The sequence below is a fragment of the Hirundo rustica genome, chromosome Z (genome assembly GCF_015227805.2).
Source record: "Hirundo rustica isolate bHirRus1 chromosome Z, bHirRus1.pri.v3, whole genome shotgun sequence".
Taxonomy (NCBI): Eukaryota; Metazoa; Chordata; class Aves; order Passeriformes; family Hirundinidae; genus Hirundo; species Hirundo rustica.
In genome coordinates, this window is record NC_053488.1 from 12,615,786 (window position 1) to 12,642,571 (window position 26,786).

At 39.3% G+C, this 26,786-nt stretch overlaps 1 protein-coding gene across 2 annotated transcripts in view; it reads left to right on the forward strand.

Annotated features, from left to right (window-relative positions):
- The first annotated feature begins 476 nt into the window (after window positions 1-476).
- IL6ST (interleukin 6 cytokine family signal transducer) overlaps window positions 477-26,786 on the forward strand; it is a 32,577-nt gene continuing 6,267 nt past the window's right edge. The window contains exons 1-15 of one of the 2 annotated variants that reach the window (XM_040089429.2): window positions 477-563; window positions 7,776-7,856; window positions 8,413-8,724; window positions 10,507-10,639; window positions 11,884-12,044; window positions 12,385-12,536; window positions 14,939-15,098; window positions 17,394-17,476; window positions 18,327-18,546; window positions 20,722-20,898; window positions 21,609-21,707; window positions 22,303-22,449; window positions 23,367-23,507; window positions 24,701-24,797; window positions 26,068-26,149. In XM_040089429.2, coding sequence (XP_039945363.1) covers window positions 7,790-7,856; window positions 8,413-8,724; window positions 10,507-10,639; window positions 11,884-12,044; window positions 12,385-12,536; window positions 14,939-15,098; window positions 17,394-17,476; window positions 18,327-18,546; window positions 20,722-20,898; window positions 21,609-21,707; window positions 22,303-22,449; window positions 23,367-23,507; window positions 24,701-24,797; window positions 26,068-26,149 — 2,031 coding nt within the window. In that variant the 5' untranslated portion in view covers window positions 477-563; window positions 7,776-7,789. Of the gene's footprint in view, window positions 564-7,226; window positions 7,384-7,775; window positions 7,857-8,412; window positions 8,725-10,506; window positions 10,640-11,883; window positions 12,045-12,384; window positions 12,537-14,938; window positions 15,099-17,393; window positions 17,477-18,326; window positions 18,547-20,721; window positions 20,899-21,608; window positions 21,708-22,302; window positions 22,450-23,366; window positions 23,508-24,700; window positions 24,798-26,067; window positions 26,150-26,786 lie in introns of those variants that run through there. The other variant, XM_040089428.2, reaches the window with a different exon arrangement.

Sequence of the window (26,786 nt, forward strand, 5' to 3'; positions counted from 1 at the left end):
GGCTCCTCAGGCCTGCTCAGGACAACACCCCCGCCGCGCCGCCCGCGCAGGCCCGGCCGGGCAAGGGCCAGGAGAAGCTTCCAGAGGCCTGGCCGCCGGCGGCCCGGGTAGGGTCCGGCTGTCCTCAGCCGGGCGTCCCGCGGCTGCCGCCCAGAGCTACAACACACCTTGACGGGAGAACCCTGCGGGGGGCGTCGGTCACGGCGGACGGACGGGACGGAGCGATGCACGGGAGGGGCACGGCCGCCCTCAGGGCCCCCGCCGCCGCCACCGCTCCCGCCCCCTGCGCGCACCCCCCGCGCCCCCGGGATCCTGGCACGGGCCGCCGCGTTACGGGAAGCCCCGCCCCTTCCTGCAGCCCCGCCCCGTGTGTGACGTCACGGGCGCCACGGGCCAATGGCGGTCTGGGTGGAGGAGGAGGAGGGAAGGGCGCGCGGGGGCTGGGGCGGGGCGGGAGCGTGACCGGGCGTGGGGCCGCGCGTGCGGGACGGCGGCGCGATGGCGCGAGGCGGCTGTGCCGCTATTTAGGGACGGCGGCCGCGGAGCGCAGGCGGCGGCGCTGGGTAAGCGCTGGGGTGCGCGGCCGCGTGCGGGGTTCCCCTCCACCTCCCCAGCGTCCTCTCTCTGTGGGGTGTCCGCCGGCGGGGTCCGTGCTGGGCCGTCCTTTCCCTCCGGGCCGTGCGCCGCGGGCGGGGGCACCGGGGTGTTCGTTCGGGACTGACCGGGAGAGACGGGCCAGGGAGGGCGGATGGGCGGCCGCCTTGCGCCACTCGGTTCCCTGGCCGATGGCCAGACGTGCCCCGCGGCGGTGTCTCGTCTCGTCCAGCCTCCCCTCGCCGCCGTCGGCAGAGCTGCCCGGCGGTGACGCTCAGAGCGCAACATGGCCTCGCCCGGGGCCGCTAGCGCTGTGAGGCCCGGGGTGCGGAGCCCCTGGCGGGGCCGCTCCGCCGTGCCCCGTCCGCAGCCCTGCCCCCGGCGTGGCGCGGAGGGTCAGGCTGAAGGTTATCTGCTCCCGTCCCCAGAGCCGTCGTGGTTAGTGCCGGCCGCCTGAGTTGGCAAAGGTGTCGCGACCCTCGCGTCTTTCGGCTTTTTCGGCTGTCAGATAAGCGCGGCTGTGCCACCGACAGGCATTTCCTTGATGAAGAGATTTGCGTTTTGTTGCCGTCACCTCAAGTTGTCGGCTCTTGTTGCCTGTAGATGGTAGAAAACCGCTGCCCTGAAAGATACACACGCTTCGTCTTATTGCTCGTCCAAGTACTAGAGGGGATTCCCTGAGGAATTAGGGAGCAGCGGGTGCAGTCGCCGTCTGGTTACTTCCCATGTAGTCTGAGCTCCAGTCATCCCTTTAGTGGGGCTCTGATGCTTTCCCTAAAAGAAGTCGGCATCATTATTTTCATCTCTCAGATGATGAAACTGAGGCACAAAGGAAAGCAGTCTGCCAAGTGTGTTGGCAGGATTGAGGGGAATAATTCCTAGTCTCAGTTTTTACGCTTGTTTTAGGCTGGCTAGGGGTTTGCCAGCTGGTGGCTGATTTTACTGCTGAGGCATTCTGAAGGCATGGTTCTGTGCATAGTTGTAGTTCTGCTACCAGGTAATAGAACTATGTGGGATTATAGTTCTCATTAGTGATCTGTCACAGGGGGGCGGAGGGGGGAAGGGAAATCCACAACCTGAAGAGGTTGGATTCTATTCGGGGTTAAGGTCTTTTTTCTTTCACCCTCTTTACTGTAAAAATATAACATTTATGCTTCCTATATGCTGTTACTTTCAGAGGCATAATTACTTAAAACATACTGTTCAAAGCACGTAACTTCTGAACAGATTTTTTATCTGTATGTTAGTGTAGCACAGTATAATGTGGATGATGAAAATTTGAGATTGCTTCCTAGACCTTGAGCATTCAAAGTAATGTTAAAGTAAAGTTAATAGATGAATATTTTTGGCTGAGGGGAAAGATACACATCTGTAAGTGAGTACACCAAATGGAGGTACTGTTCCCATGCTGCTTGTCTGCTGGATTAGCACTAGCAGAGTTATGTGAAATTAAATAAACTTTTTGGCCATTTTTTCATCAACTATTCTTATATTAGCAAGAACTGTCTAGATTAGAGGAGCAGCACTGCTTGTGATCAGTGTGGAAGGTTTGATTTCAAAATGAGAACACGAAGTGCTGAGACATTACTTTGTATAAATTAATTTGACTTTTGGACTAAAACTACTTGCTGGCTGTGAAAAATTTCTGAAGTATTACAGAGAAATTGATTTACAGTTTTAAGAAGGTATCAGAAAGAACTCAATTATTGCAAGCTAATACTTGGTGCCTCTAATTAGGTATTTCAGTAATTTCAGTATTTCAGTAATTAGTAGTTTCAGTAATTTTTTTGGCTTTGTCTTTTTCTCTATATTTTTTAATCCAAGGGTTCTACTGAAACTCCAGGAATAAGCCTTCTTCTAGAGGCAGAGGAATAAGTAATGCAGAGAAATTACTGGTTTGGATGGTGAAAGGGATAGAGATTTCACTTGTACGTAGAGATTTTAAATACAAAAATGTATTTCAGAATATTCTGTTCATATAACGCTATGTAGTATTTTCAAGTGCTTCTCTTAGACGTGTCAAGAGTTTTTTGACCTGAAAAGATAAATATTTCCAAGAAGGAAGTAAGCCCGGAGGAAGGAAGGAAGCTTGCAGATGAAATACTTAATTAGAAAGCAGTTACTGTTCGAGTAATCAAAATTCCTTGAGGATAGTTACGGTTTTTAGATGGCTTTAAGTACAATCTGGCTTGTTAGAAAACCTCAAGCGGTAGCTGCTTTGTGAAGCATCGCTGGTTCTGTCTACCTGCCTGAGCTATGTGGGTTCCTAGTGAGAGATTACCTCTTGAAGCTGTAAACATAGGGGGTTTTGGTGGGTTTTTTGTTTGTTTTTTTGTTTTGTGTTTGTTTTTGGTGATTTTTTGGGTTTCGTTTGTTTGTTGGCTTTTGTTTTTCATGGGTTTTTTGTTTGGTTTGGTTTTTTTGTTGTTGTTGGTTTTGTTTGTTTTTTTGGGGGGTTGGTTTTTTGGGGTTTTTTTAGGAATTTCTGGAAATGCATTTACCTGCAACCTTTGGTCTCTCGTGATTGATGCGATCACGAGCCTTAATAGACTGAACTCCTTCCTGTGGTGGTTGTGGTGTTAACTATACTTCCTGGCTTCCAAGCTGGCTTTGCTGGCAAATACATGTTATTTTAGCTATAGTTTCTTAAACTGACGTTGTGATTTGTAGGTCACTTGGACAGGAGTTGCCCCTTCTCTGAAATTGAGACATTTATTGTATATGTCATTATATAATGACATATCCCTGTGCTCATTTTGGGACAGGTATCATGATTTTTGAAATAAGATTAATTTTTAAGATTTCTCTCTCAGAATAAGTAGTGATACCTGTTTTGCATGAAAGCCTGATACTACTTCACAAACTGTTAGTCACGGGTTGATCTTAAAACTCAACACTGTTGCTACTTTGTGCGTATAAGGTTTGATTTTAGGGTTGTTATTAGCTTTCATAGATACTGCATGAAGCATCGATTTTAGAGATCAGGCATAAATGCTTAGAGCTTTTGTTTTAAAATGGCTGCAGGATGTGAAGAATAATAGAAGTTCCATTTCTGATTTGGAGATTAAATGGGGTGATATCATGACATTTGAGTTTTATAAGTGTCTTTATGGCAATAATCAGAGCATTTTAACTGTTTTTTTCTCTTAGAGGTAATTTTTTTCTATGAGTTGACAGTCACAGCAGCATTCTAAATTGACCATGCTGGTTTTATTCAGTAGTATTTTGATGAATTTTGATCTTTTGCCACTAAACCATGAGAATAATCAGGCAAACTTCTAAAGTCAGTTCCTTTCTCAGTCTCCCTTGCCTGTTCGTTTAGTGATCCATGCTAAGAACAACTGCATAGTATGGATAAAAAGTGTTGGTTTGGCTCTTTGGGTTTTTTTTGGTTTTGTGTTTTGTTTTGTTTTTGTTTTTGTGGGGTTTTTTTGTGTGTTTGTTTTTTTTTTTTTTTTTTTTGTTTGTTTTTTTTTTTTTTTTTTTTAGTAAAAAGCATCTGAACTGATTTGGTGTTTCAGCATCAGGTTCAACTTTTACCTTAGAGAGATACATATACACTGTATCAATCAGTAAAACATAAAACTTTGGTTGAGCTGTGCATAGTGGCTGAAAGGAATTACTGAGCTGCTGTCTAGACTAACAGTGTAGTCTGTCTTAAAATCCTTAATGATGAGCAATTAGTGTTTAGCATTACTGTTGAATGATGATCCTATATTTTAAGGTTTGGTGTAGCTGATATGCAGGGTTTCTGCCCTGATTTTACCTGAGCATTTTTACACACTCAAATAGGGAAACACACGTTTGCACAGAAGCATTTTCCTCCTTCTAATATGAAGTATGGCTCCTTGTTTTGTTAGTTTTACATCCCACTTTTTTTTTTCCCCCCCCATTTCTTTTATGGCTTCTTGTAGGCAAAATGGATGGAATTGTCTAGTGTAAGTCTGGATCTTTCCCCTAGAACTAAATTTCAATTAAGAATCAGCCTTGTAAAAGCCAGAGACACTAATGTTTTTTAAAATAGCACTCATTAGAAGAGATTGTAATAGCCCCTTTGTGGGTTTGGAGGTGTGTAGCTTCAGTTTTCTTCAAACTGCATTGATCAGCAGGGGGTGGGGGTAAGTAAAATACATCAGAACAGCCTAAAGCAGATATATGCTGAATTGTGGTGTGGCTTTGACACTCTAGTTTCAGCTGCTTGCTACCTGTACTGTAGGTGGGTGGGCTTTCCACTTAACTTTCCTTTGCAGGTGATGGAGTATGGAGCTCCATTCTTATGCCTTTCAGGAGCTGACTGCAGTGGAATAAAGTAGTACGGTTTGTGGGGGCTTATCTGCTCCCTCAAAACAATTGCTAAACTTTCCAAAGTGCAAAGTAGTAGGGATTTGAACTTCAGTCTCTTAGTGTGAATGAATCTGCTTGGAACAACTGAAATGTTGTTTTTCAAATCTGGAAGACAGTTGAATATAGAAATGGCATTGATATGAAAAGATATAATTTAATTTTAATTTCCAGTGGAAAAAATCATACTTTAGGACAAAATGTGTGCTAATTATGTATTACTGTTTACTTAGTAAGTTGGTTATTGCTTTTTATTTATTTATTCTTTCATTTGCTTTGCAGTATGTTTTTAATAACCTGAGCCATATTTAATAACTGCTGGTTTGAAAATTAGTGAATAGTTTTGTGGAAATATTGTTTGATTTTAATGGATAATGATCCAAAAGAAAACCTGTAACTTTGTAATGATGCAATAGCTTAGGTGACCCTGATGTTATTCTAAGGTGGCATGAATCATAACAGCAAATGGGAGAGAAATTAAACAACATTTTAAAAATTTTCCTTTTTACATCTTTTTCATTCCTTCCTTTCAGTGTGGAAGCTGCTTCTGCTGTTGTTTTGCAGCTTTTGGCAATTAGCAGTGAAGCAGAGCTTCTACTTCTTTCCACCTAGCTTGTAGTTGCCCTCAGACTTCTGATGAATTTCAGATCTTCTGCAACTCAAATTGTTCTGATTAAACAATTTAAATTAATCTTGCTTATAACAGATCCTAAGGTCTATCCCTATTAGATCTCAATAGGCTTTGGTTAACAAGCGGTATTCTGGTAAAGTGTTAGCATAAGTCAAGTCATTAAAGTAGATCCCTATGTGCTGGTTTATTTAGCGATTTAAACTAAAAGAGAATATTCTTTAGAGTTGGCTTGTATTCACCATGAAAATTTATAAAAATTTGTTGGGATTAGTTTTTTAAATGCAGAAATTCATATGTGGGTAGAAACCTTATTTTCAGATATTGAACACTTTACTTCCAAAATAAGCAAAAATCAGTTGATATAGTTATTTTACTGTTCCCCCTGTAATAAGTATCCAAATACACATTGCATTTAAAGCAGTGTAGTGGTTCTTATATCCAGCCCAGCGAGAGTACTTAAGTAGAACATAGAAAAAATTAATAGCTTTTTGGTTCTCAATGCCATATGGCTACAGTCTGGTGACAAATGGCTTGTTATTTACTCAAACAACAAACCAACAAACTTCCAGTGATAAAACAAATGCTTGTTAATGTCTTTGTCAAGTCTTTCAATCAGCAATGTTACCACTATAAAGTTTCTGTATAAGAAATTTTGATGAGCTTTAAGCAATGAACTGATGTGTATAGAAGCACATAAAAGGTGGGTGATTCTGGTGGCTTTTATTTTAGTTCTAACTGAAAGACATCTAGGTTGGCAAACCCTGCAAAGACTGCTATAAATGTTTGAGGTCTGCTTTCATCTAGTTGTTCTTGTGAATAGATTTTCTTTACATTACACTGTTTAATCTTGATTTGTAAAGAAAAAATAGCTCAGTTTTGTTGATGTGTAAGGAATGAGGTTCTGACTTGGTAGTGATCCATGCTTAAATGTGTGTCTAGTTTTACTTATATATGTGAAATGCCTTGTGTCCTTCTGTCACTATTACGAAGTAAAATACATACAATCAAAGGCATGTTTACTGTCATAAATCGCAGTTTCTTCTTCTGATAATAATAAGTTTACCTTACTAATTTTCCTGTCTAGGGAATACTGTGGAATTCTCTTAAAACTTCTAGTGAGTTTCCTTTTATGCGGTAAAGTTCAGTTTCCAAAGAGGTTCTGTCAGGCTAGTGGAAAATAAGACTTCAGGAACAGTATTGCTGTAGACCATCTCACCTCCAATCTTAGTAAACCTAGAGAGCCTACATTTAGTTTCTAAGTGCAGGAATAGTATGAAGTCTGCTTCTAGAAATCAGCTTGTGAACTAAATGCCTTATTTCACTAAGCCAGTCTACCTGTTCCTGTAAAGATGCGTAAATGTAGCTAAAAATAATATAGCTCATATGCTTAGTAGAGAATGGTCACTTGCTTTTAGTAGTTTAGGGCTGCTTTAAAACTGTGAGTTGAGAAAACCAGAACAGATTTAGTGGCTTCAGAACAATGGGGGTGGAAGCTAGTGTGTGAATGCTTTTCTGTTCCTCTAATATGTTTCCTAGAAATGTCAAAACTTGAGAATGAGTGGGCTCTGCTGCAGTACAGAAGTATATACAGTGTTATAGAATGTACTCCAGCTTTTGGGGAACTGCAAACTTCCTTGTAAAGCTTTGAAGAATTAATTATTGTTTTTTCTATAGCAGACATCAGTTCTTGATATGGAAGCATTGTGCTTTGTAATTCCTGAATGTATTTTAAGTCACTCTTGTGAATGAGACGCGTGGTTTTGTGGTGTTCCTGAATCTAGTCTGAAGCTTTTGTATCAGTGCTGTTTGAAAGTTAAGTAAGTATGACAACCATAATCAAATTCATAGGGTTATGTTTTAAGACCTGAAGCACAGTGTTACACCCTGTATTCTAATTGAACCTCCCACAGAGTTTCAAGTGAAGTTTGTTTTCATATACAGTGTGAAAGCCTAAAGCTGATAAATTTCTTAAATTTATACCTAAAACAGCTTTAAACAGCCTCAGTTTTTTTAAGCAAACATTTGATTTTGTTTTAGCAGTAGGGAGAACAGTATGCCCATTCTAATGTGAGAGGATACAAATGCTTCCAGAAAAATAAATATGTATTTGAGAAATTATCTTAGAGCAATACAGATCTGATTTTGGCATTGATCTAAAGTAAAGAGTAATAGTTTAAATTTAAAAACATGAATCTTTTTCTTGTTACAGAAATTCTGTGCAGCATGTTTTCGAGGTGGAACTGGGTGGCCTGTGGCTTCTATCTGGTGTTGAATATTTGTTCTCCTGATGGTAAGAGTTCTGTGTCTCAATTACAGGAGGATATAAAACTAGTTATATGGGATGTTTGAAGCACCTGCCTGCTTTTTGTTTAGATACTTGTTGGATGGGGACAGAAAGCAAGGTGTGTTAGGATAGACACACCTAGTCTTCTAACACTAGTTCACCACAGCAGAGGTGCACACTTAACCCCAATTTTCCTATGATAACTTTCTTAACAGAAAATACTTTTTGATCAAAAGAATAACTTCAAGTATAATAACTTCCTCCTTCATAAGATATAAACATGAAACCCTTGACTCTCCTCTCTCTTTTTAAGTGCCTTTGTTTGGTAGGAGAGCTTTCTTAGCTTGGTAAAATGCTTTTGCAAAGCCTAAAGAGCATTACACTGGTTTTTGCTCTTAAATCTTGGTGGTCTGCTAATGCATTTCAGTTTTATAATTGTCAAGTAACTACTTTACATGTATCTAAGCAGCAAGTTGTGTTTTTAACATTGCACTAGTATCAGCAATATGATTAGGGAATGTTGTGTAGTTTTTAATAAACTTGAAATTTGTTTTCTTTTTAGCTTCAAGTGGACTTGTGCAGTCATGTGGTCACATCATCCCAGAGTCACCTGTACTGGCTCTCGGTTCCAATTTCACAGCATTATGCATTCTGAATGAGAGTTGTCTTGACTTTGGCAATATCTATGCCAGTCAGATTATCTGGAAGATTAAAAATAGACTGGTACCTAAAGAACAGTATCGTGAAATAAACAAAACAGTTTCCAGTGTCACATTCAATGACACTTCTTCACTAGCTACTCCTCTGACGTGCAACATTTTGGCAGATGGACAGATTGAACAGAACATTTATGGAATTACAGTTACAGTAGGCTGTGAGTACCATTTTTTTTACATTTTATTCTGTTCTTAAGAAAATGGTTTCTGAGAAATGGGAAAAGGCAAACAATAGAATGTGTGCGTATTTGAGGTACTTACTTTTATTCCCTCAGTTCCTGGATAATTGAGTCAAAATACTGTCAAATTGTGTGCCATCACACCTGTTCAAAATGCACCAAATAAAGTTTTCTAAAAAGTAGAAAATACTCTGGAATATTTCAGTTTTGAAATAGAAAAAGTAGGAACAACAAAAAGCGGCAGATTTGAATTACAGAATAAAGATGATGGATTTAACTGAAATAGAAACAGTTAATTTCCTACTTTATTACTTCTTGATTCTGTATCAGAGTTGGAGGAAATACTTTTAGGGGATATGTTCTGGTTTCATACTAAGTTTGAAAATAATGTTTTCTTCATTAATGAACTGGGAAACATTTAGTCCATCTGTATCACTAAAACTAACCTGAGTTGCCTTAAGGATAGAACATGTTATTTGGATTACTTTACCTCTGTACCTAAGAAAATGCTTTTAACTACTTACAAACTTCATTTATTCTAGAATGATAGTACTTGCCTGGTTCAGACCAAGTGCTTTTAGACAATACTGTCTTTAAGAAAGTCACTTGAATAACTTAATATGATACTTCTTAATTACTTGGTGTCTTGCTAATAGGACAAGTGTTGTGGTGTCCTAAATATCGCATTATATAGCTGATGAATTGTCTTCTCTCCTAGTAATGGCAAAAGATACTGCAGTTGCTGAATGGTCTGCATGCAAAAGGCCATTTTGAGTTCACAATTTAAAATTATGTGCTTCTAGCATGATTTACAAAATGCTATCACAGGAAAGTAATGTTTTCCATCTCAATTTCTGAGGAGTAAATGTTGTACCAGAAAAGATGAAATATTTTTAAAAGGTAAAATACATGGAAAGGTGAGGACACATAAATTATTCAAAGATTATAAACGTAATGACCATACAGATGACATTCTGCATTTATAATTCATGCTGCAAGTCTTGAGATGCATTTTTATTTAAAGCTATTGTATCTTGATACTGTCAGTTAAAGAAATAACAATGAGATTAGCAATGGGTTTGAGAAGAATACAATTATTCAGGGAAAAAGCAATAAGGTTGTTCTATGGAAATTAGCACTCTACTTGAAAGATTCTCTAAGTACATAATACTGTTGTAAATAGTGAACATATAGGAGGTAGAAACAAATTCTTTGTATTTTATAATTTGAGTTTAAGAAGGAAACAAATTTGTTTCGCTGCAGTCTGAAAAAGTTCCTTACACGCTACAGTGCATTAATGAGGATCCCTAAGTTTTCTTGCATGGGTCTGCAGCTCAAGCTTCTTCCATACCTCGCTGAGGGAAAACAGACCTATCAAATTGCCTTTAAAGCTCAGGTTACTGGCAAAGTCACCATGTGCGAATTCAGTAGTGGTTATTAATTTATTTTTCTTCTGTGTGAATTAAAATATATTTAGATGAGAAGTGGTTATGCACGGCTTTCTGCCTCGGAATGAGAAGTCTTTGTTGTTCCTTACTAGCAGGTGCTTAATCCTTATACACCCTAAACCCTTAACAGCTGTTTAAGCTTCTTGACTTTGATTGAAGGATGGTATCCAGCACTTCCTGCAACATCCTTTAGAAAAAAATGAATTAAATACTTCTGGTGTTCACAGGAATCACTCTAGTGGGACACTTAAAAGGATTCTTGCTGGATTGAAATGTGAGTATAGATTAATTATTGCTAACTCTTTCTGTACAGTGGCCCCAGAGAAGCCCAAGAACTTAAGTTGCATTGTGCATCAGACGTTTAGATTGACATATGTTATGAATTGTACCTGGGACCCTGGAAGGCACACATTCCTGGATACTCAGTTCAGATTGAAATACAGCTGGTAAGTAGCACTCTACAGAATATCTAAATAATTCTGAAAAATATTTTTATCTAAGACAACAGTCCCTGAAGTTTCCGATTCTTTGGAGGCGTTCTTAACATGAGTCCAGATTTCTGAAGCTTTGCTGTCTGTCTGATATGAGGGGGAAGGGAAGAGTTAAAGAAGTTGGCATTCAAGTAATATTAAGTCAGACTTGAAGTTTTGTTGCTGAATTTGTTTTGGAGTAACAGTAGCCTCCTAATTTTCTGTACTTCAAATACATGATTAGTGTGGCTTGACTCAATACATCTGATAATAGGGGGCTATACCCTAACTTTTGCACTTTAATGGATTGACAATTCTGTCCCATTCTACACAAGCAGATGATGTCCCTGCTCATTGCAGGAGGATCAGGCTAGATGACTTTAAATGTCCATTTCAATCCAAACCATTCTATGATTCTAAGTAGAGAAACTAACATAAAATGACTGAATTTTGTAAAGTGTTATCTATCTGCACTTCATAGGAACTGTGGACAAACACTATTCTGAGTTAATACTAACATGGAAGTTTCTGCAAAGTATCTCTCCTTTGAGTTACTTTCCAAAACTCTTTGGATGGTCTCTCGTAGTTTAAAATGGAGTGAACAGGATTGTTGCATTGCTCTGGAAACAGGAATGATTGCCTACAGCTTTCCAGCTACCCCATTCTGCTGAAGTGTTTTGGTAACATGTGTAATAGAAAGTATGCACAGATAGAAAATATTAATGCTTTGCAAATTTCCTGATGTCCCAAGAACTGTCTAGTGTTAGTGTAGCAGAAGATGGTGAATAGAAATTATGTATTACACCTCTAACACTGTACTTGTGAAAGGTATGCATGTAGCACTGACTACATTTTCTAATGCATTCCAGTTACTGGCCATGTTGCTTTTGATTAATTGTATCAGTTCTTGTTCTTCTTTTCTTTTTTAAGCCAAATCAGGTTTTTATACAAATTTAACTACAGTGCTGTAGCTTGTGCTTTTGAAGATATATGATTGGAAGTCAAAAGATTTTGTTTTGGTTTCAGTTCTAATGCAATCAAGCATTTGTGGCTGGACAAGCCATTCCCGCTTTTTCTTCCCCTCCCTCTGCTTGCACAGTTAAAACAGAGGGGAAACATACAAGATAAACTGATTGCTCACTTTGATCTACTTTAAAATATTCTCTAAAGGAAACCAAACTTATTGCTTTGTATCTTTTTTTTCTTTCTCTTCTATTTAGGCCAGAAGAGACCTTTCCTGACTGTATACCAAAAGATGTAAACAATTCTTGTGCAGTTAATGATATTCAGTTCTTTGTTAACACAGAGATCTGGGTAGAAGCAACAAATGCACTTGGGAAGGCTGAATCTGATCCTCTTATTGTTGATCCCGTTGACATTGGTAATTATATGCCCCTTATATCTTTAATAGAACATTACTGCTGCTTCTGTGCATATTGCTGAACTGGTATGTAAATGTTGCTTCACTACAAAAATTATCACCGCGTAAGTGTTGTTGACTAGAGCTTGAACTGTGCTGGGTGAAGGTGTAGGGATGGTGAGAGATTTCATCACAATTCAGATAGCAAATTTGTGTTGAGTAGTCTGATTTAGAAGGTAGTGTAAAGTAGCAGCCATTTCAGGTCCTGAAAGGCTTTAATAGTGCTGCAACATAGTGTGCCAGCTTTTGAAGGCATGGTAAAGTACAGCTGTGGAGTTGACTTTAACTTCTTCTCTCGTAGTTAAACCACTGTCTCCACAGAATGTATCAGTCAGCTCAGGACCACTGCCTACTGTTCTGAAGCTTTCCTGGGAGAATTGGATTTCAGATGCTGTGATGACACTGAAATTCAATATTCGCTACAGGATTGTTGGTGACAAAAACTGGATGGAGGTAATACCACTAATGTCCCTTGCCATGATTTTGCTGTAACCCACCCATCTGTCAAACTGGAATTCCCTCTGTTGCAGTTCAGAACATTCACTTTCATTTCATTATGTCTTACGTGGCCACCCAAAGAAGTTTTTCTGGCCTGTTCATGGAAGCTGTGATCTAAGTATTTTTTGGCACAGTCTGAGTATGGTGACCTCTTCATATCATTGTGAACTTTTCTGCTGTCCTCCCTGTCAGAGTATGTTTATTTTAAATTTTAATTTGGACATGCAACATACAGCACATTAATGAATTTTCATCTCCCCATGCATGTGCAAAATTAGTGATCTAAATGTCATTCAGAGCTTGGGTAAGTACTTTATCATGCTGGAATGCTCTTTAGAACTTACTCTACCTGCAGCTGGGCTACAATAGGTTCAGGCAGTGCCACAGGCTGGGACAGAGTGGCTGGAAAGGACCTGGGGGTGCTGGTGCCAGCAGTTGAACATGAGCCAGGGTGTGCCCAGGGGCCAAGAAGGGCAATGGCATCCTGGCCTGGATCAGCAGTGGTGTGGCCTGCAGGACGACTGACTGTCTACCTGTATTTGTCACTGGTGAAGCCACACTTTGAATCCTGGTTTTGGTCCCCTCACTCTGGGAAAAGACACTGAGGTGCTGGAGTGAGTGCAGAGAAGGGCAACACAGCTGGGGAAGGGTCTGAAGCACAAATGTTATGAGAAACAGCTGGGGAAGCTGGGGTTATCCAGCCTGGAGGAAAGACGTTGCAGTGGGGATGTTATCACTGTACAGGTACCTGAAAGGAGGTTGTCGTGAGGTCGGGGTCAGCCTGCTCTCACAAGTAACAAGTGTTAGGACCAGAGGAAATGGCCTCAAGCTGTGCCAGGGACAGTTTACATTGGATATGAGGAAAAAATTATTCTGGAAAGAATTGTCAAGGATTGGCCCAGGGAAGCTATAGAATTACCATCTGTGGAAGTGTTTAGAAAAGGTTTAGATGTGGCACTCAGGGACATGGTTCGGGGATGAATTTAGCAGTGATAGGTATATGATTGGACTCAGTGGTCTCTTCCAACCTAGATGATTGTGTAATTCTGTAAATCTGGCTGACCTGTGTACATGCCTTAAGTGTGAGGCAATCAATAACAGGAGAAGTTTAAGGGAGTAAGCCTTATCTGTAATGTACTATTATGTGTTCCTGTCATCAAGAGCTGTCGGGTTTTTGTTGGGTTTTTTTTTCACATCAATCTGTGGACATATTTTTAATAGCTCCTCAGTTTTTCCTTACTTTAAGCCTTTTCTTGGATCAGTAGTACTCCAGGAGAGACCAAATGTGTTTTGAATTCTGTGAGTTCTTGGAAGGAAGACTGCTTCTGATTTTACCAAAATACTCTCTCTGGAGCAGGTAGCTCCTTGTGACTAATGTGGCTTTAGATGCAGAAACTGTTACATTCACCTGTGTTGATATTTTAAAAAGCATTGGCCTGCACAATCTGGCCTACAGCTCCAGGATCCGTGGATATGTTGTTCTGATAGGACAGTAGTCCATGTTTTTCTAACTTTTCTTGCCCTTTTAACATACGCAAAAAATGAATGAAATAGTAGCTTTCAAATCAGTTGACCTTGCTTAGCTGTGGTAAAATTGGACTATTTTGATAATTCTTTGCCCTCAGGATTAATCTCTCAAGTGTCCTGCATTTGTGTTTAGTTTGCAGTCGTTCCTTGCAGGGGTCCTCCCTGTAAAAAGCCTTTAGTTGCAAGTGGAATAACATGAAGAGTCAGTGTGTGTACCTACTTGTGTTCATTATGTGCTTCCCTACATACATACTAAGAATACTTCTCTGGCATTTGGTTGCTCACCTAAGATAAAAGAAAGAGCTTATAAAAATAACCTACTAACGAAGCTATAAACTACTCCAGAACTATTTTCGATTTCACTCAAGAAGCACTGTTCTGGATCAGTGGAAGCAATGATCCTGGACTTCTGACTTCTAGTAACCAATAATTTTGCAAACAATAAACAAGCAGGTAACCTAGCAAAGTTCTGAATTGTGAAGCGGGTTACTACAGATTAGTAAGCAGCAGAATTATGTGAGAAGGAAGGAGAGAGGTGCTATTTTTTTAAAAAGATAATGAGACTGTCCTGAGGTAAGTCCTGTCTGAGGAGGTCCTGCCTAACTTTTCTAGTGTATGTATGTTCTTACACCTGGTAAAGACACACAACTCTGACTGAACTTTTATCAAACTCTGTTGGAGAATTGAAGTTTTTGGAAGTGAGGGAAGGAAAGCCTGTTTGTGTTAGATGTGTGTATGGTGGGGAGCCTTCTTGGATGACAGCTGAGCTAGCACAGAACTCAGCTCTACAGTATTTTGATCAGTGCCTTTAAAATCTGTCACATTTGCAGATTCCTTCTGAAGATACAGCTTCCCCAAGAACTTCATTCAGTGTTCAAGGTCTCAGACCATACACAGAGTATGTCTTTTCCATTCGTTGCATGAAGGAAGACGGAGAGGGCTACTGGAGTGACTGGAGTGAAGAAAAGACTGGGATTACCACTGAAGATCGTAAGTAATGTATAAAAGTAGGTCACTGACTTCTAAAGTGTGTGAGTGCTCAGCAATTTTGTAATGGCCGGCTGAAATGGTGTATCCTTGCTTGAGCTGCTTGCTTGTATAGGTGGCAAAGCTCTCCTGAGTTACTTTCAGCACTGACTGACTTGACCCATGCTTTTCAAGGAGCATAAGAAAAACTTTTCATTAAGCTAGTGTAGAGGTGCTCCCTGAAAACAGCTAAAACAGCAACAGGGAAGAAGAGCCTTCTTCACAGAAAACTGTATTCTTAAAGTCTTCTGGAAGAAATCTAGGCTTTATGCTTGTTTTTTTATTCTGAAGATTATTCTCTGTAGAAGAAGTTATCCTGCCTGGAAAAGGTTTTCTTAGTGGACCAACTGCCTTAGTTCTGAACAACTTGATGTTTAGGAGGCTAGTAAAAGTTGTGGGTGAACAGTCATCAACAGTTACAGGACAACAGATTTTAGTCATACAGGGTGCATAGACTTCTTCACAAACTTAATGGAGCAATGATATGAAATAATGTGCATATGGTAAGTGTAGCCTTTTATGCACTAGAGCATTTAAATAAGATATTCTGGTTTACTTTTAACAAAATATTCATATTCATTTCTTTTCCGTTTTACAGCCTGCAAGATTGGCTTTGTTTCTGGCTTATGCTGATGCTACCCCATAGGGAGCCAATGTTGTTTACTTAATACTCAGTAGGGAATCTATTCTTACATCCATTTGCTATAAATACTTCGTGACAGCTATTTTGCTTCAGTGTCAAGCTGATTGGTACATTTCTGGTTTTTAAATGTGCTTTAGCTTTTCCTGCTTGCACCTTTATGATCTTGCTTCTGTACTATCCTGTGTGTCCCACTGTATCTTTCAAGGCGTGTCTTTTCTGAGCAGTCTGTTTACTGCAGCATTTCAGTGCACATCAAGTTAAACCAATACAAGTCCCATTATTAAAACAGATTGAAAGTCCATCCTGTTTTATCTTTATGGAGTTAATTTGTCATCTTAAATAAGAAATAAGAGAGATTATTGTTGTTTTCCACTAAAGCAAGTGGACTTTGTATCCATGAGGGCATTGTTTTCAGTTCCGTACAAAATTTATTTTCTCTGGGAGAGATACTGTAAAATATGTCAGTATTTTAATCTCTGCTTTTCAACTCATAATGATAGTATGACTTCATTTTCTCTGTTTTCTGTCTCAGACTGAGGAATGATGATTTCAGGACTGTCTGTCTATTTAGGTTGCATTGCTGTTCTGCTGTGGTGACTGGCTTTGCAAAGATACTGCTAATACTGTTAAGTATCCATGTCTTACTTTAGTCTCAGAACAAAGGTTGAACGTCAGCGAAGAATCAGGAAGATCATTTTAGATTCATGATCTCTATTCGGCGAGATGTACAATTGCCTCTCTTTCATGTGAATCAATTCGGGTACTCAAATGAGTAAAAGAGCTCCCTTTCCCTCAATTCATAGCTCTCCTCTCAAAATCTAAAGCATAAAAGATAAGATATATGCTGTATACTTGGTACTGAGGGGTATTTGAGGTTAAAAGCCAAAGTCTCATAATACACTAAACGCTATGAAAGTATTCTGAGAAAAAATAGTCTTACAAGGTTAAAGATATAATTCATTTTGAGATCAACTTTCTCTTGGGGCTAAGACCTCACAAAAGATTGGCCAATTTTTATGGCTTTGTGCAGTGTAGTATTGGTTGGTTCATTTTACTTTGAAATGGAATTTGTTGTGGAAATACCACCTTTTCATCGTACAGATGCCAAAATGTACTGTAGAATTTTATGAAAATACTGCAGTTCTGTTACCCTTTTAGAATGAACAGTCTTAGTGCCAGGAGAGTGTTTTTTCTCCTAACACTCTTGTGCCCTTTCCTTTTTTTAGGTAATTTGATATTGAGGGGTAGGAACAGCGTTGTATCCAGACTGTAGGAAGGTTTGCAGGTGTGCAGGGCTGTGCCTCTGGATGCACACTGTAGTGTGTTCATGCTTCACTCAGCATTGTCACCTTCAGTCTAACCTTGGAGGTGCCCACCATTGTGACTCATACCTCTTTTGGTATTGTACACTTAAAGTAGGACTGGTGTGTTGCTCATCTCTTCAGGAAATTTTCCACTTAATATGCCAAGCATTATTTCCATTGAGAAAGTAAGGAAGTGCTTTTTAATATGCCTTTATTTTTTTAGGAAAGTAAGCATATAATTATAATCAAAGGATGAATTCAAACAGATTAAATAAAGTTGTTTCTACTGTTAAGCACTGTTTGTTTCCTCAGAACCATCTAAAGGACCACCCATATGGAGGATCATTGATAGGTCTCACTCACCAGCTTTCTGGACTGTGCATCTAGTATGGAAGGTAAAGCAAATGGCAAAAATTGAGCATTCTTCTAAAAACATGAGTTTTTAAGTGGAAAAAAATTTACCCAACAGGTGGCTGGGATAGTACAGGAGTTTTGATATGAGAAGTGACTTTGGTATTTTTATAGTAATTAGTTATGAAAAATTAAATGTACAGATGTAAAGGCCATCATTTAACTGGCACTTATCTGTGACCGAAGATACACAGACTGCTTCCAGATTCCTCTTTTGTTGTCCTTCTCTGGATTTGGAACTGACACTTGAATTAAGCATAGCTTCATGTCATGCTTTCTGCTGTAACCTGAAACGTGGCAACACTGGACAGTGATACCCTAGCTGCAGAATCCATTTAGCCCTGAGATACCGCAAAAGCCAAGGTTGTTAAAAAAAGCACTGGGCATTTGTGTGCAGTAAGGCTGCTGTGTCCAGCTGAGAAGGGGGATGTAATTATGGTCACTCCCCAACCCCTGCTTTCTTTTGGTCCATAAACAGTGTCATATTTGTCATATTAACGCAACCAAAGGTGTGAGATTCCTTTTATGTTGTTGTGTTGTAAAGTCACATAAAGTGGAGGTTTTATCAACAAGTTTTGCAGTCCTTATAGAATAGCTTTCATTAAATCACTAGGTATAATCAAAGAAAAAGAGTATTTAAACCAGAAATAAGCTTTGGAAGTGGCTGCTTTTATAGAATTGTGCACAGTTTATTTATGCTTTTGTTAAATATACGGGTATTTGATCTATGGAATTTGCCTTGTTCTCACATTTTTAATTGTGCCGTAAGGACAACAATAAGGGTTACATCACACTTGTTCAGTATCAGCTTAATCAAAGATGTGTTTCTGGCAGGCACTGAAGCCAGTTGAAGCCAATGGACTAATCCTGCAATATGAAGTGACTGTCAGAGATAAATCATCTCTCTCCTGTCCAGTGAAGAAATACAATGTTACCAGTACCAACTATACCTTACAGCTGCGGGAGGGAACTTACGAAGTGACTCTGATTGCCCGTAACAGTGTTGGGGCATCTCCTCCATCAGTTTTGCTTATCCCAGCAAGTAATTCAAAAGGTGAGTGTCTTAGTGATGTCTCTGTCAAGTAAATCTGCATGGCCCTTTTTATAGGATATCTTCAGTGTTGTAAAATAATACCTTTTACATGGGAACATAATTAAAGTATTACTGAACTATCTGCAGTCACATGGCTTTTGTATATACTGCCATTTGTGTACCAGGGAATGTGTGGATTTGTATATTCATGGAATCATTTGAAGCTGTGTATGTTGTTCCTCTGGCTTTTCATTCTTAGGGCTTCTGTGTACTATAGTCCCTGTTGCTTCTTTTCTTAGCATAGCAGGCATTTTTGTGTCTTTCTTAAAAAAAAAATCAAAGGGTTGGTACATCTGTATGTATTGTTCCTGCCGTTGTTCCTCCTTTAATCTCCTCATCTCCCTCCCACTCCTTTCTTTGTCCCAGTCTCGTTCTCCCACATTTTTAGTATCATACCTGGTTGTTTTGTTATCTGCTTCCACTATTTCCTTACTGTTCATGTTCTTTTTTGTTATGTTCTTTTCATATGCATTAATAGTAAGGACAGGCTGGTTTATCCTTATTTTTAGCCTTTTCTTAGACAATTCACACACTGCCAGGATAGGAAGCAAACAGGTATATGGATAGATGCAGTTAAACACCGAAGGAGAGCCACTGCTTCTAAAACTATTAGATGAATTAGTTAAGGGTATAATTCAAACAAGGTGGTATTGCAGCCAGGAGGAAGTACTTAGTAAGGTATACATATATAATCTATAGGCATATAATATGTATTACAGAATAAGCTGAGTTGGAAGGGACACATGAGTATCTCAGAGCGCAACTCCTGGCCCTGTGTAGATCACCCCAAGAGTCACACTGTGTGCCTGAGAGCATTGTCCAAACGTTTCTTAGCCCTGGCAGGCTTGGTGCTGTGACCACTTCCCTGGGGAGCCTGTGCCAGTGCCCAGCCACCCTCTGGGTGAAGAACATTTTCCTGATATCCCGCCTAAACTGCTCCTGACACATCTCCAGGATCCCTTGGATCCTGACACTGGTCACTCAGAGAAGAGATCAAGTGCCTGCCCCTTGTCTTCCCCTCACATGGAAGTTGTAACTGCAGTGAGGTCTCTCCTCAGTCTCCCCCAGGTTGAACAGACCAAGTGACCTCATCTGCTCCTCATACACTTCCCTTCAAGGCCCTTCTCTGTTTTTGTTGCTCTCCTTTGGATGCTTTCTTATAGTTTAATATGTTCATTATACTGTGGCACCCAAACCTGTCCCCAGCAGTGAAGGTGAGTGCAGAGCAGAGGGGACAATCCCCTCCCTTGCCCGGCTGCCCAGGCTGTCCCTGCTGCCCCCAGGACACGCTTGGCCCTCCTGGCTGCCAGGGCACCGCTGGCTCATCTTCAACTTGCCACGGACCAGGACCCCAGGGCCCCTTCCATGGCACTGCTCCCCAGCCTCTCATTCCCCAGGCTGTCTGTACATGCAGGGCTGCCCCAGCCCAGGTGCAGAATCTGGCACCAGCCCTCGATGAACTTCACATGGTTGGTGATTGCTCATCTCCCCAGTCTGTCTGGGTCTCTCTGCATGGCCTCCCTGCCTTTGAGGGAGTCAACAAACAGCTCCTCCCAGATTTGTATCACCTGGGAACATGCTTAGTATCAGTTCCAGTCCTGAGTCCAGGACTGTATGTATGTATGCAGGTGTCCAAGGGCTGAGGATGAAGTTCTGTGGAACCCCCCTAGTGACAGGTCCTCAGTCTGATGTCAGCCCATTCACGGTAACCCTTTGTGCCCAACCCATGAGCCAGCTCTCACCCATCCCATACATACTGTGTTTGTCCAAGTCAGCTGGACGCTATATGTGAAGCGTAAGTACTTAGTAAGGTACTTGAGTATAACTGTTTGATACACTTGTGAATTCCCATTCTGATTTATTTCTTGAAATAAAAACTTGTTTTGGAAGAAAGAAACAGTGTCTATCAGAATAGAGAAGTTGAGTCAAAGTTCCGGTTTTAAAATAGCCTGATACTGCTTTTGAATCTCTGATACAAAGATCCATGTGTAAACCTCCAAATTTCAGAAGATGGCATTTACGTTTGATTTCTGTCAAATTGCTACCATTACCCAAAAATATCACTATTTGCCAGATCATTTCCCATCATGAAAGAACTGTCAGTATTGGTCACCGTTCTCTTTTCTTTCATTACAGCTCCTGTGAAGAATCTTAGAACATTACCTAAACATGACAAGTTGTGGGTAGGGTGGACTGCTCCTAACAGTAATGTTCTTAAATATGTGATCGAGTGGTGTCTGATGTCCAGCAGCTCAGATTGCATTACAGAATGGCAGATTGTACGAGGAGATGTTCAAGGAATCGAGTTAAAAGGTATTTAGCTCATAAATCTACGTATAGCTTGTAGGACACTCTAAAAACCTGCTTAGTATTCTGAAGATGAGAAACATTTCTCACAGTGATTAGAATTTCTTGGTAGAACAGGGGTTTAATGCTGTCGGTTTCAATTAGTTTATTGTGAGTGTGTGGAATTATTTGTGTATTTTTGTCAAATACACAGTTGTATCTGATCTTGCATTTTGAATTTTATATAATGTAACAACAAATGATTTATCTTCATTTTGGTTTTAGTATTGTCATTCTTAGAAACTATTAAAATAGTGAAAAGGCTGAGTTCTTTCAAAATCAAATTCTTTGATTATTCTGTTCAAACAGAGAAGCTTGATCAGTTTTTTATTGTTCTTTTGAGATTATGATCAGTATCTGAAATCAATAATTTGGCGAGTTAATGCTACAGACAAATAAAGACCTTCTATTTAAAATAAATTGGAATTAGGAAAAAAACCCTGACTTCTCTGAAGTGCACTTATCATATTTTACATTTGAGTGTGAACCATTATATTGTTTCTTTAGTTAATATTTTGGAATAGTGTGTCAATGAGCTCTAGAAGATACTCAGCTGCATTAGGTACAAGTACACCTAGTTAAACAGCAAAAACTCAGAAGTATGTATCTGAAGTAAATGAGGATGGTGAGCAATTTGACTGTCTGTGAAACAACACCTTTTAAATTCCTTTTATTAGGTATAAAGCCCTTCAAGTGTTACTTGATAACTGTGTACCCTCTGTATGCTGATGGTCAGGGAAGTGGACAGTCTGTGAAGGCTTATCTTAAGCAAGATCGTAAGTATAAATAATCGTCTTGAAACACATACACTGACCCTATTTGACAAAAAATAAAGAAACCTCTGCTTTAATGTGGACTGTGTAATGAAAAATGGTTTAGTAATTGAGGGTCAGGTGACATCACTGATCTTTTCACTTCTGTTATCAACCATTCTGCTTTCTTACAGTGTTTGGGAATTAGACAGATGGCTGGCTATGGCTGGCTTTTTTTTTTTCCCAGCCTTTATCAGATAATCAGACATGAATTTGTTATTTTATTGGTATATTTGTAGTATATTTAGTACATATTCATAATTATAATAGGGATATTTATATGCTGATTTAATTTAAATTTCAAGTGTGAAATCAAGACTTAACTTCATTTGGAGGTTTCCCACAACATGGTGATTTTCGTTTCATATCTGGTCCTGAATGTTTCTTTTTTAAAACATCTTTGTAGTTTTTATGTTGGTTGAAAACAGTGCTTTCCAGATAAGTTAGTCAAACTATTCCATTGACATTTTCATGCTGTAACAGTTCAGTGCTTGTTAATATGCTGCTTCTGTGAATACAAGTTTGCCAAGCAGAAACTAATCTTCATCTTCCATTACAGGTCCTTCAAAAGGACCTACTGTTCAGACAAAAAAAGTAGGAAAAGCTGAAGCTGTTTTGACATGGAACCATCTCACAGTTGAGGAACAAAATGGATTCATCCGAAATTATACCATACTTTATAAAACTATTGATGGAAACGAAACAGGTACCAGAAAATAGAGAAGTGTTCTGTGGCATTGAATGGTTTCATCTGTCTCCTTCCTAATATTTGTTCCTGAAAAAATACACAGAATCAGCTGACAGTCTGTTCTGAGAACATAAAGCTGGTGTCTGGGCCATAATTCTCCTCCATACAGAACAGAAAGTAAAGAATCCCTAGTAAAGAATTCAGAACATTCAGTTGGGGTACTGAGTTGAGTTTCTGAAAGCTGATTTGTGAGTATTGTGCTCCTGCGTTGCTATCTAAATACAGAACGAGATTATGGTTTATTATGGATTATTTATTATTATCAAGATGATGGCAGACCATTCAAGATACAAAAGCAGTTGACTGCATTTAACTATGATAAAATCTTAAAAGGAAGTGGAGAATTTTTTAATCCTCCTGGAGCTGTGGATCAATACAGTACTGATGTAGATCATCTTGTTTGAAGTGCATCTTAGTTTTCAGTGGTGTGTATGACCTACAGGCAGCTGGCACTATCAAAACTTTAATTTTTAGATTTGATTAAATTGGAAGGGCCAGGTACTTATGCATACCTATGTCTTACTATTCGTTACCTTGGTTTATTTCTAGTCAGTCCTAGCAGTTCCTTGTTAGCAGGCTTACTAGACAGACTTTAAGCCTCAATTATACTACTAGTTTAGTTTTTAGATACATTCTGGGGAAGAAAAATCTCACAGGAAGTTAAGTATAGAAAGATACTAAATTCAGACACCTAAACAGAAACGAATGAACCTCCGCATTTCTTGTACAAGTTTGTAGTCTTTGTTGTATTTTCCCTCTGTTACATGTTCTATTAAAACAACCTTTCACACCTGAAGTCTTGATGCCTTCATGTTGCTGTTTTTGTGGAGATGTAATTTGTTCGTAGAAAACTAGTATAAGTTTCTTCTCTTTAGTTGTGACTGTGGATCCCTCCAAGACAGAGTATACCCTTTCCTCTCTAACCAGTGACACGCTGTATACTGTGCGGATGATGGCATCCACAGATAATGGAAGCAGGACCGGTCCTGATTTCACATTTACTACTCAAAAATTTGGTAAGGCAGGGTGGCACAGTTTGTAGAAATAGGAATTAATGTTGCAACAATACAGCAGGGCTCTTGGAAAGATGTGTTAGAAGGGGAAAGTGATTTTATTTTAGCGTTTTAGTTAGAGTCAACCTGTAATTTTCATAATACCTGAGTGGCTTGTCTAGTGCTCTTTGACTAAGAATTAATTTAGTCAGGATTTTTCTGATTATATAGAGAACAATATATCCTCTGCAAACCTCATGAATTACACTTTTTATGTTACTAAGCATGCTGGTTTGGATGTGCTTTATGTATACTTCAGGTTATAATGTTTTGCCCTGACCTTTCATGAGTCATTAGGATTTACCCAGTGCCCTTGTCTCTTTTGATGTCCAGTGGCACCTACCCCTAGTCAGTCTTTGTTTTAATCCTGATAAAGTGTGCTGAAGAAGCTTATAGAGCTGTATGCTTGTATCTTGATCTGCTGATGGTAGGTACCAGTCAGCATATGTCATTCTCAGAGCCCTTCCACATTCTTCCATATCACTTTGAAAGTTTTCTACTGTTCTTTACAGAAACTTGTTTTGAATAGTTCAATTTATTGTATGTTTAGCATTAGGGTGTTCTTATATGTAAGGGTAAAAGCAACATTACTAAATTAATTTAATTGTGGAAGACACTTAAATTCTTAAATTTAGCAGGGGCTTTTTTCTGTAATAGTGTTGCTCTTCCCTAAGGATTCTCCAAGGTCTACTTAAGAATGTGTATAACATTGGAAGAAATACATAATAATGCAAACTTTGGTGTTTGCAGGTAGAGTTGATCCTCATGTGCAGAGTAAACTGGGGGATAATAGTGACTTGGTTTAACTTACTTATTTGACCATGACCATGCACCGGGGCACTGAAACACCTGGGCAGATGAATTGACAAAGATGTTACTGTCATACCTGCCCAAGCTACAAAATTATTTGCTCTGTCAGTATTACAGCTTCTAGATCGGCCCATGTTTTGTGTTGATACAAGGCACTAGACTATCAGGACAGAGCTTTTCATGTTTTCACCAGGAGATACTTTTCATATGGTGAAAAGATTCTTCTGAATGTGAAGCTTTGAGACTGAGCATTGAGATGTTTCAGGTTCTCCCTAACCTTTTGGAAATACTGTTGAGGTCCTTAAATGCCAAAGTGGGCTATAACTGCTTTTTTTCACTTCCTTCAGGAAAAGGAGAAATTGAAGCCATAGTTGTACCTGTGTGTCTAGCATTCCTGTTGATTGTGCTCCTTGGAGTTCTGTTTTGCTTCAACAAACGTGACCTGTAAGTAGAAATTAACTCTTCCTTGTAAAGTTCTGAGCATAACAGAAGTGGCAGTAATTTTTACCAACCCAGTTAGTATTCTTCAGTTTGAGAAGAAAAAAGTTAAAGCATGCATATCTTGATTGGTATTAAAACATTCTGTGTTTTCCTTGAGAAACCAGGGCCTCTTCTGGTAGTAATTTCTCCCTGTTAATTACACACATACTAAATGTTCTGTGATTCAGTCCTGCAAGAAAGTTAATGCTTTTCTTGCTGGATGTAGTTAGCATCAGCTTTGTTAGGTTTTGATCAGGATATACTGTCTGTTTCTTAGTTACCCTGTGAGTGGAATTATTGTCCCTAGTATGTGAAGTGCAGGAAATCTTTGTTGTATTTGGGCAATTTAATTGCAGCATTACAAGCATTAAGTTTTATGGCAGAAAAAAATTAGGCTGACATCATGATCTCAAATAACAACAGTGCCTGTTGCTGGGAAGCAACCTGCCTCCTCCTGCTCCCCCACCCCAAAGCTCTTCTCTGTGGCTTTAACCAAGATCATTGCTGCAGTGTTTCCCCTGGGAAGGCGTAGCACCTCTCCTGTGTCCCCTGTCAACTACCCTTTCTTTCTAGTTAAAGACAGCATTCTATGCCCTTTTCCTTTTAACCTCCCTGCTCCTCCTAAAATTAGTTCTTAATAGACATCAGTTGGAAAGCCCATCTTGAATTGTTCCTCAGAGTTCTACAGAGGATCTGTTGTAGTAGCCTGTTCATAAAGAGTAAGATAAATGCATCAGTTTCAAAGTTGGTGATGGATCAACAGAAGCTTCTGGTTTTAAGTAACAGTACATTCTTAAAAGTAACAAAGCAAGTTTTTCTTTTTATTTTTTTTTTAATTGTGAAGTTAGCTTAGATTTTTGACCTGTGGTATTCATAGTTATATTAAAAAGAAGTAGGATTGTATTTTCATACTGGCATGCATCATAAAGTACCAAAGTAATAGCTCTGTTCATTCTAACGTGCCATGAATTTGAAAATCTCTCACTCTTACCATTTGCTGTTTTGCATTACATTGACAGCTTCATGTAATGTATGGGGGAGTAAAGTGCAGTGCTGTGTTTTGCTAAGTAGTACAGCCTCATACAAAGATGAAAAGTAACCCAGGAAGCATTCTTATTTGCAATGCAAAATTTCTACAGAATAGAGTGGTGCCCTGGATTCTGCTATAGTTGCTATGAACAGGGAATTTGTGGAGTGCATCTTGTGACTTTATTCTGTTTTTAATCCTTTACAGAATTAAAAAACATATCTGGCCTATCGTACCTGATCCATCCAAGAGTAACATTGCTCAGTGGTCTCCTCAAGTTCCAGCTAAGGTAATACTCACCTTTCTGCATCCTGTATCTTCCTAGTCTACAAGATTTCACATAAACTAACCACTTGGAGTCTTCTGTCTTCTACCACACATGGACTTCAAAGAAAACCCTGAGTGTTAAGTTTCATTGATGTGGTGATAAAATATGGTTAGAAGACTTCATTGCATTTGTAGATTTAGCATTAAATTTACATGGATCTTAGCACAAATCTACAGTCTAGCATGGGCTTTAAAGCTGTGAGTTAGATTCAGTTTACTAATTGGAAGGGTCAAGTACTCATTTATTTATTTGCTTGTTCTTGGGAAATCAGCATTAAGTAAACAGTGATTCCCATTCTTAAAGCTGTGAAGTGACTTGTTTGCACAGTTCAGTCATGAATGAGAGAAGACTATAAACAGTTCCTCATGAATGAGAAGATTGCAGCAAAATTTATGCCACATATGGGGTGAATGACCAGGCAAATTCTGTTCAACAAATTGTGACTAATTTTGGTGAAAAAGTATACTGATGTTGAGTAAATTATTTGAAGTAATGTATGGTTCTCAGTATGTAATGTTCCTTTGCTGCAGAGCAAAGGCTTCTGTGTTTACAGTTCTTAAGAATAATTAAAATGAGAGAAAGACTTGCACATTCATCC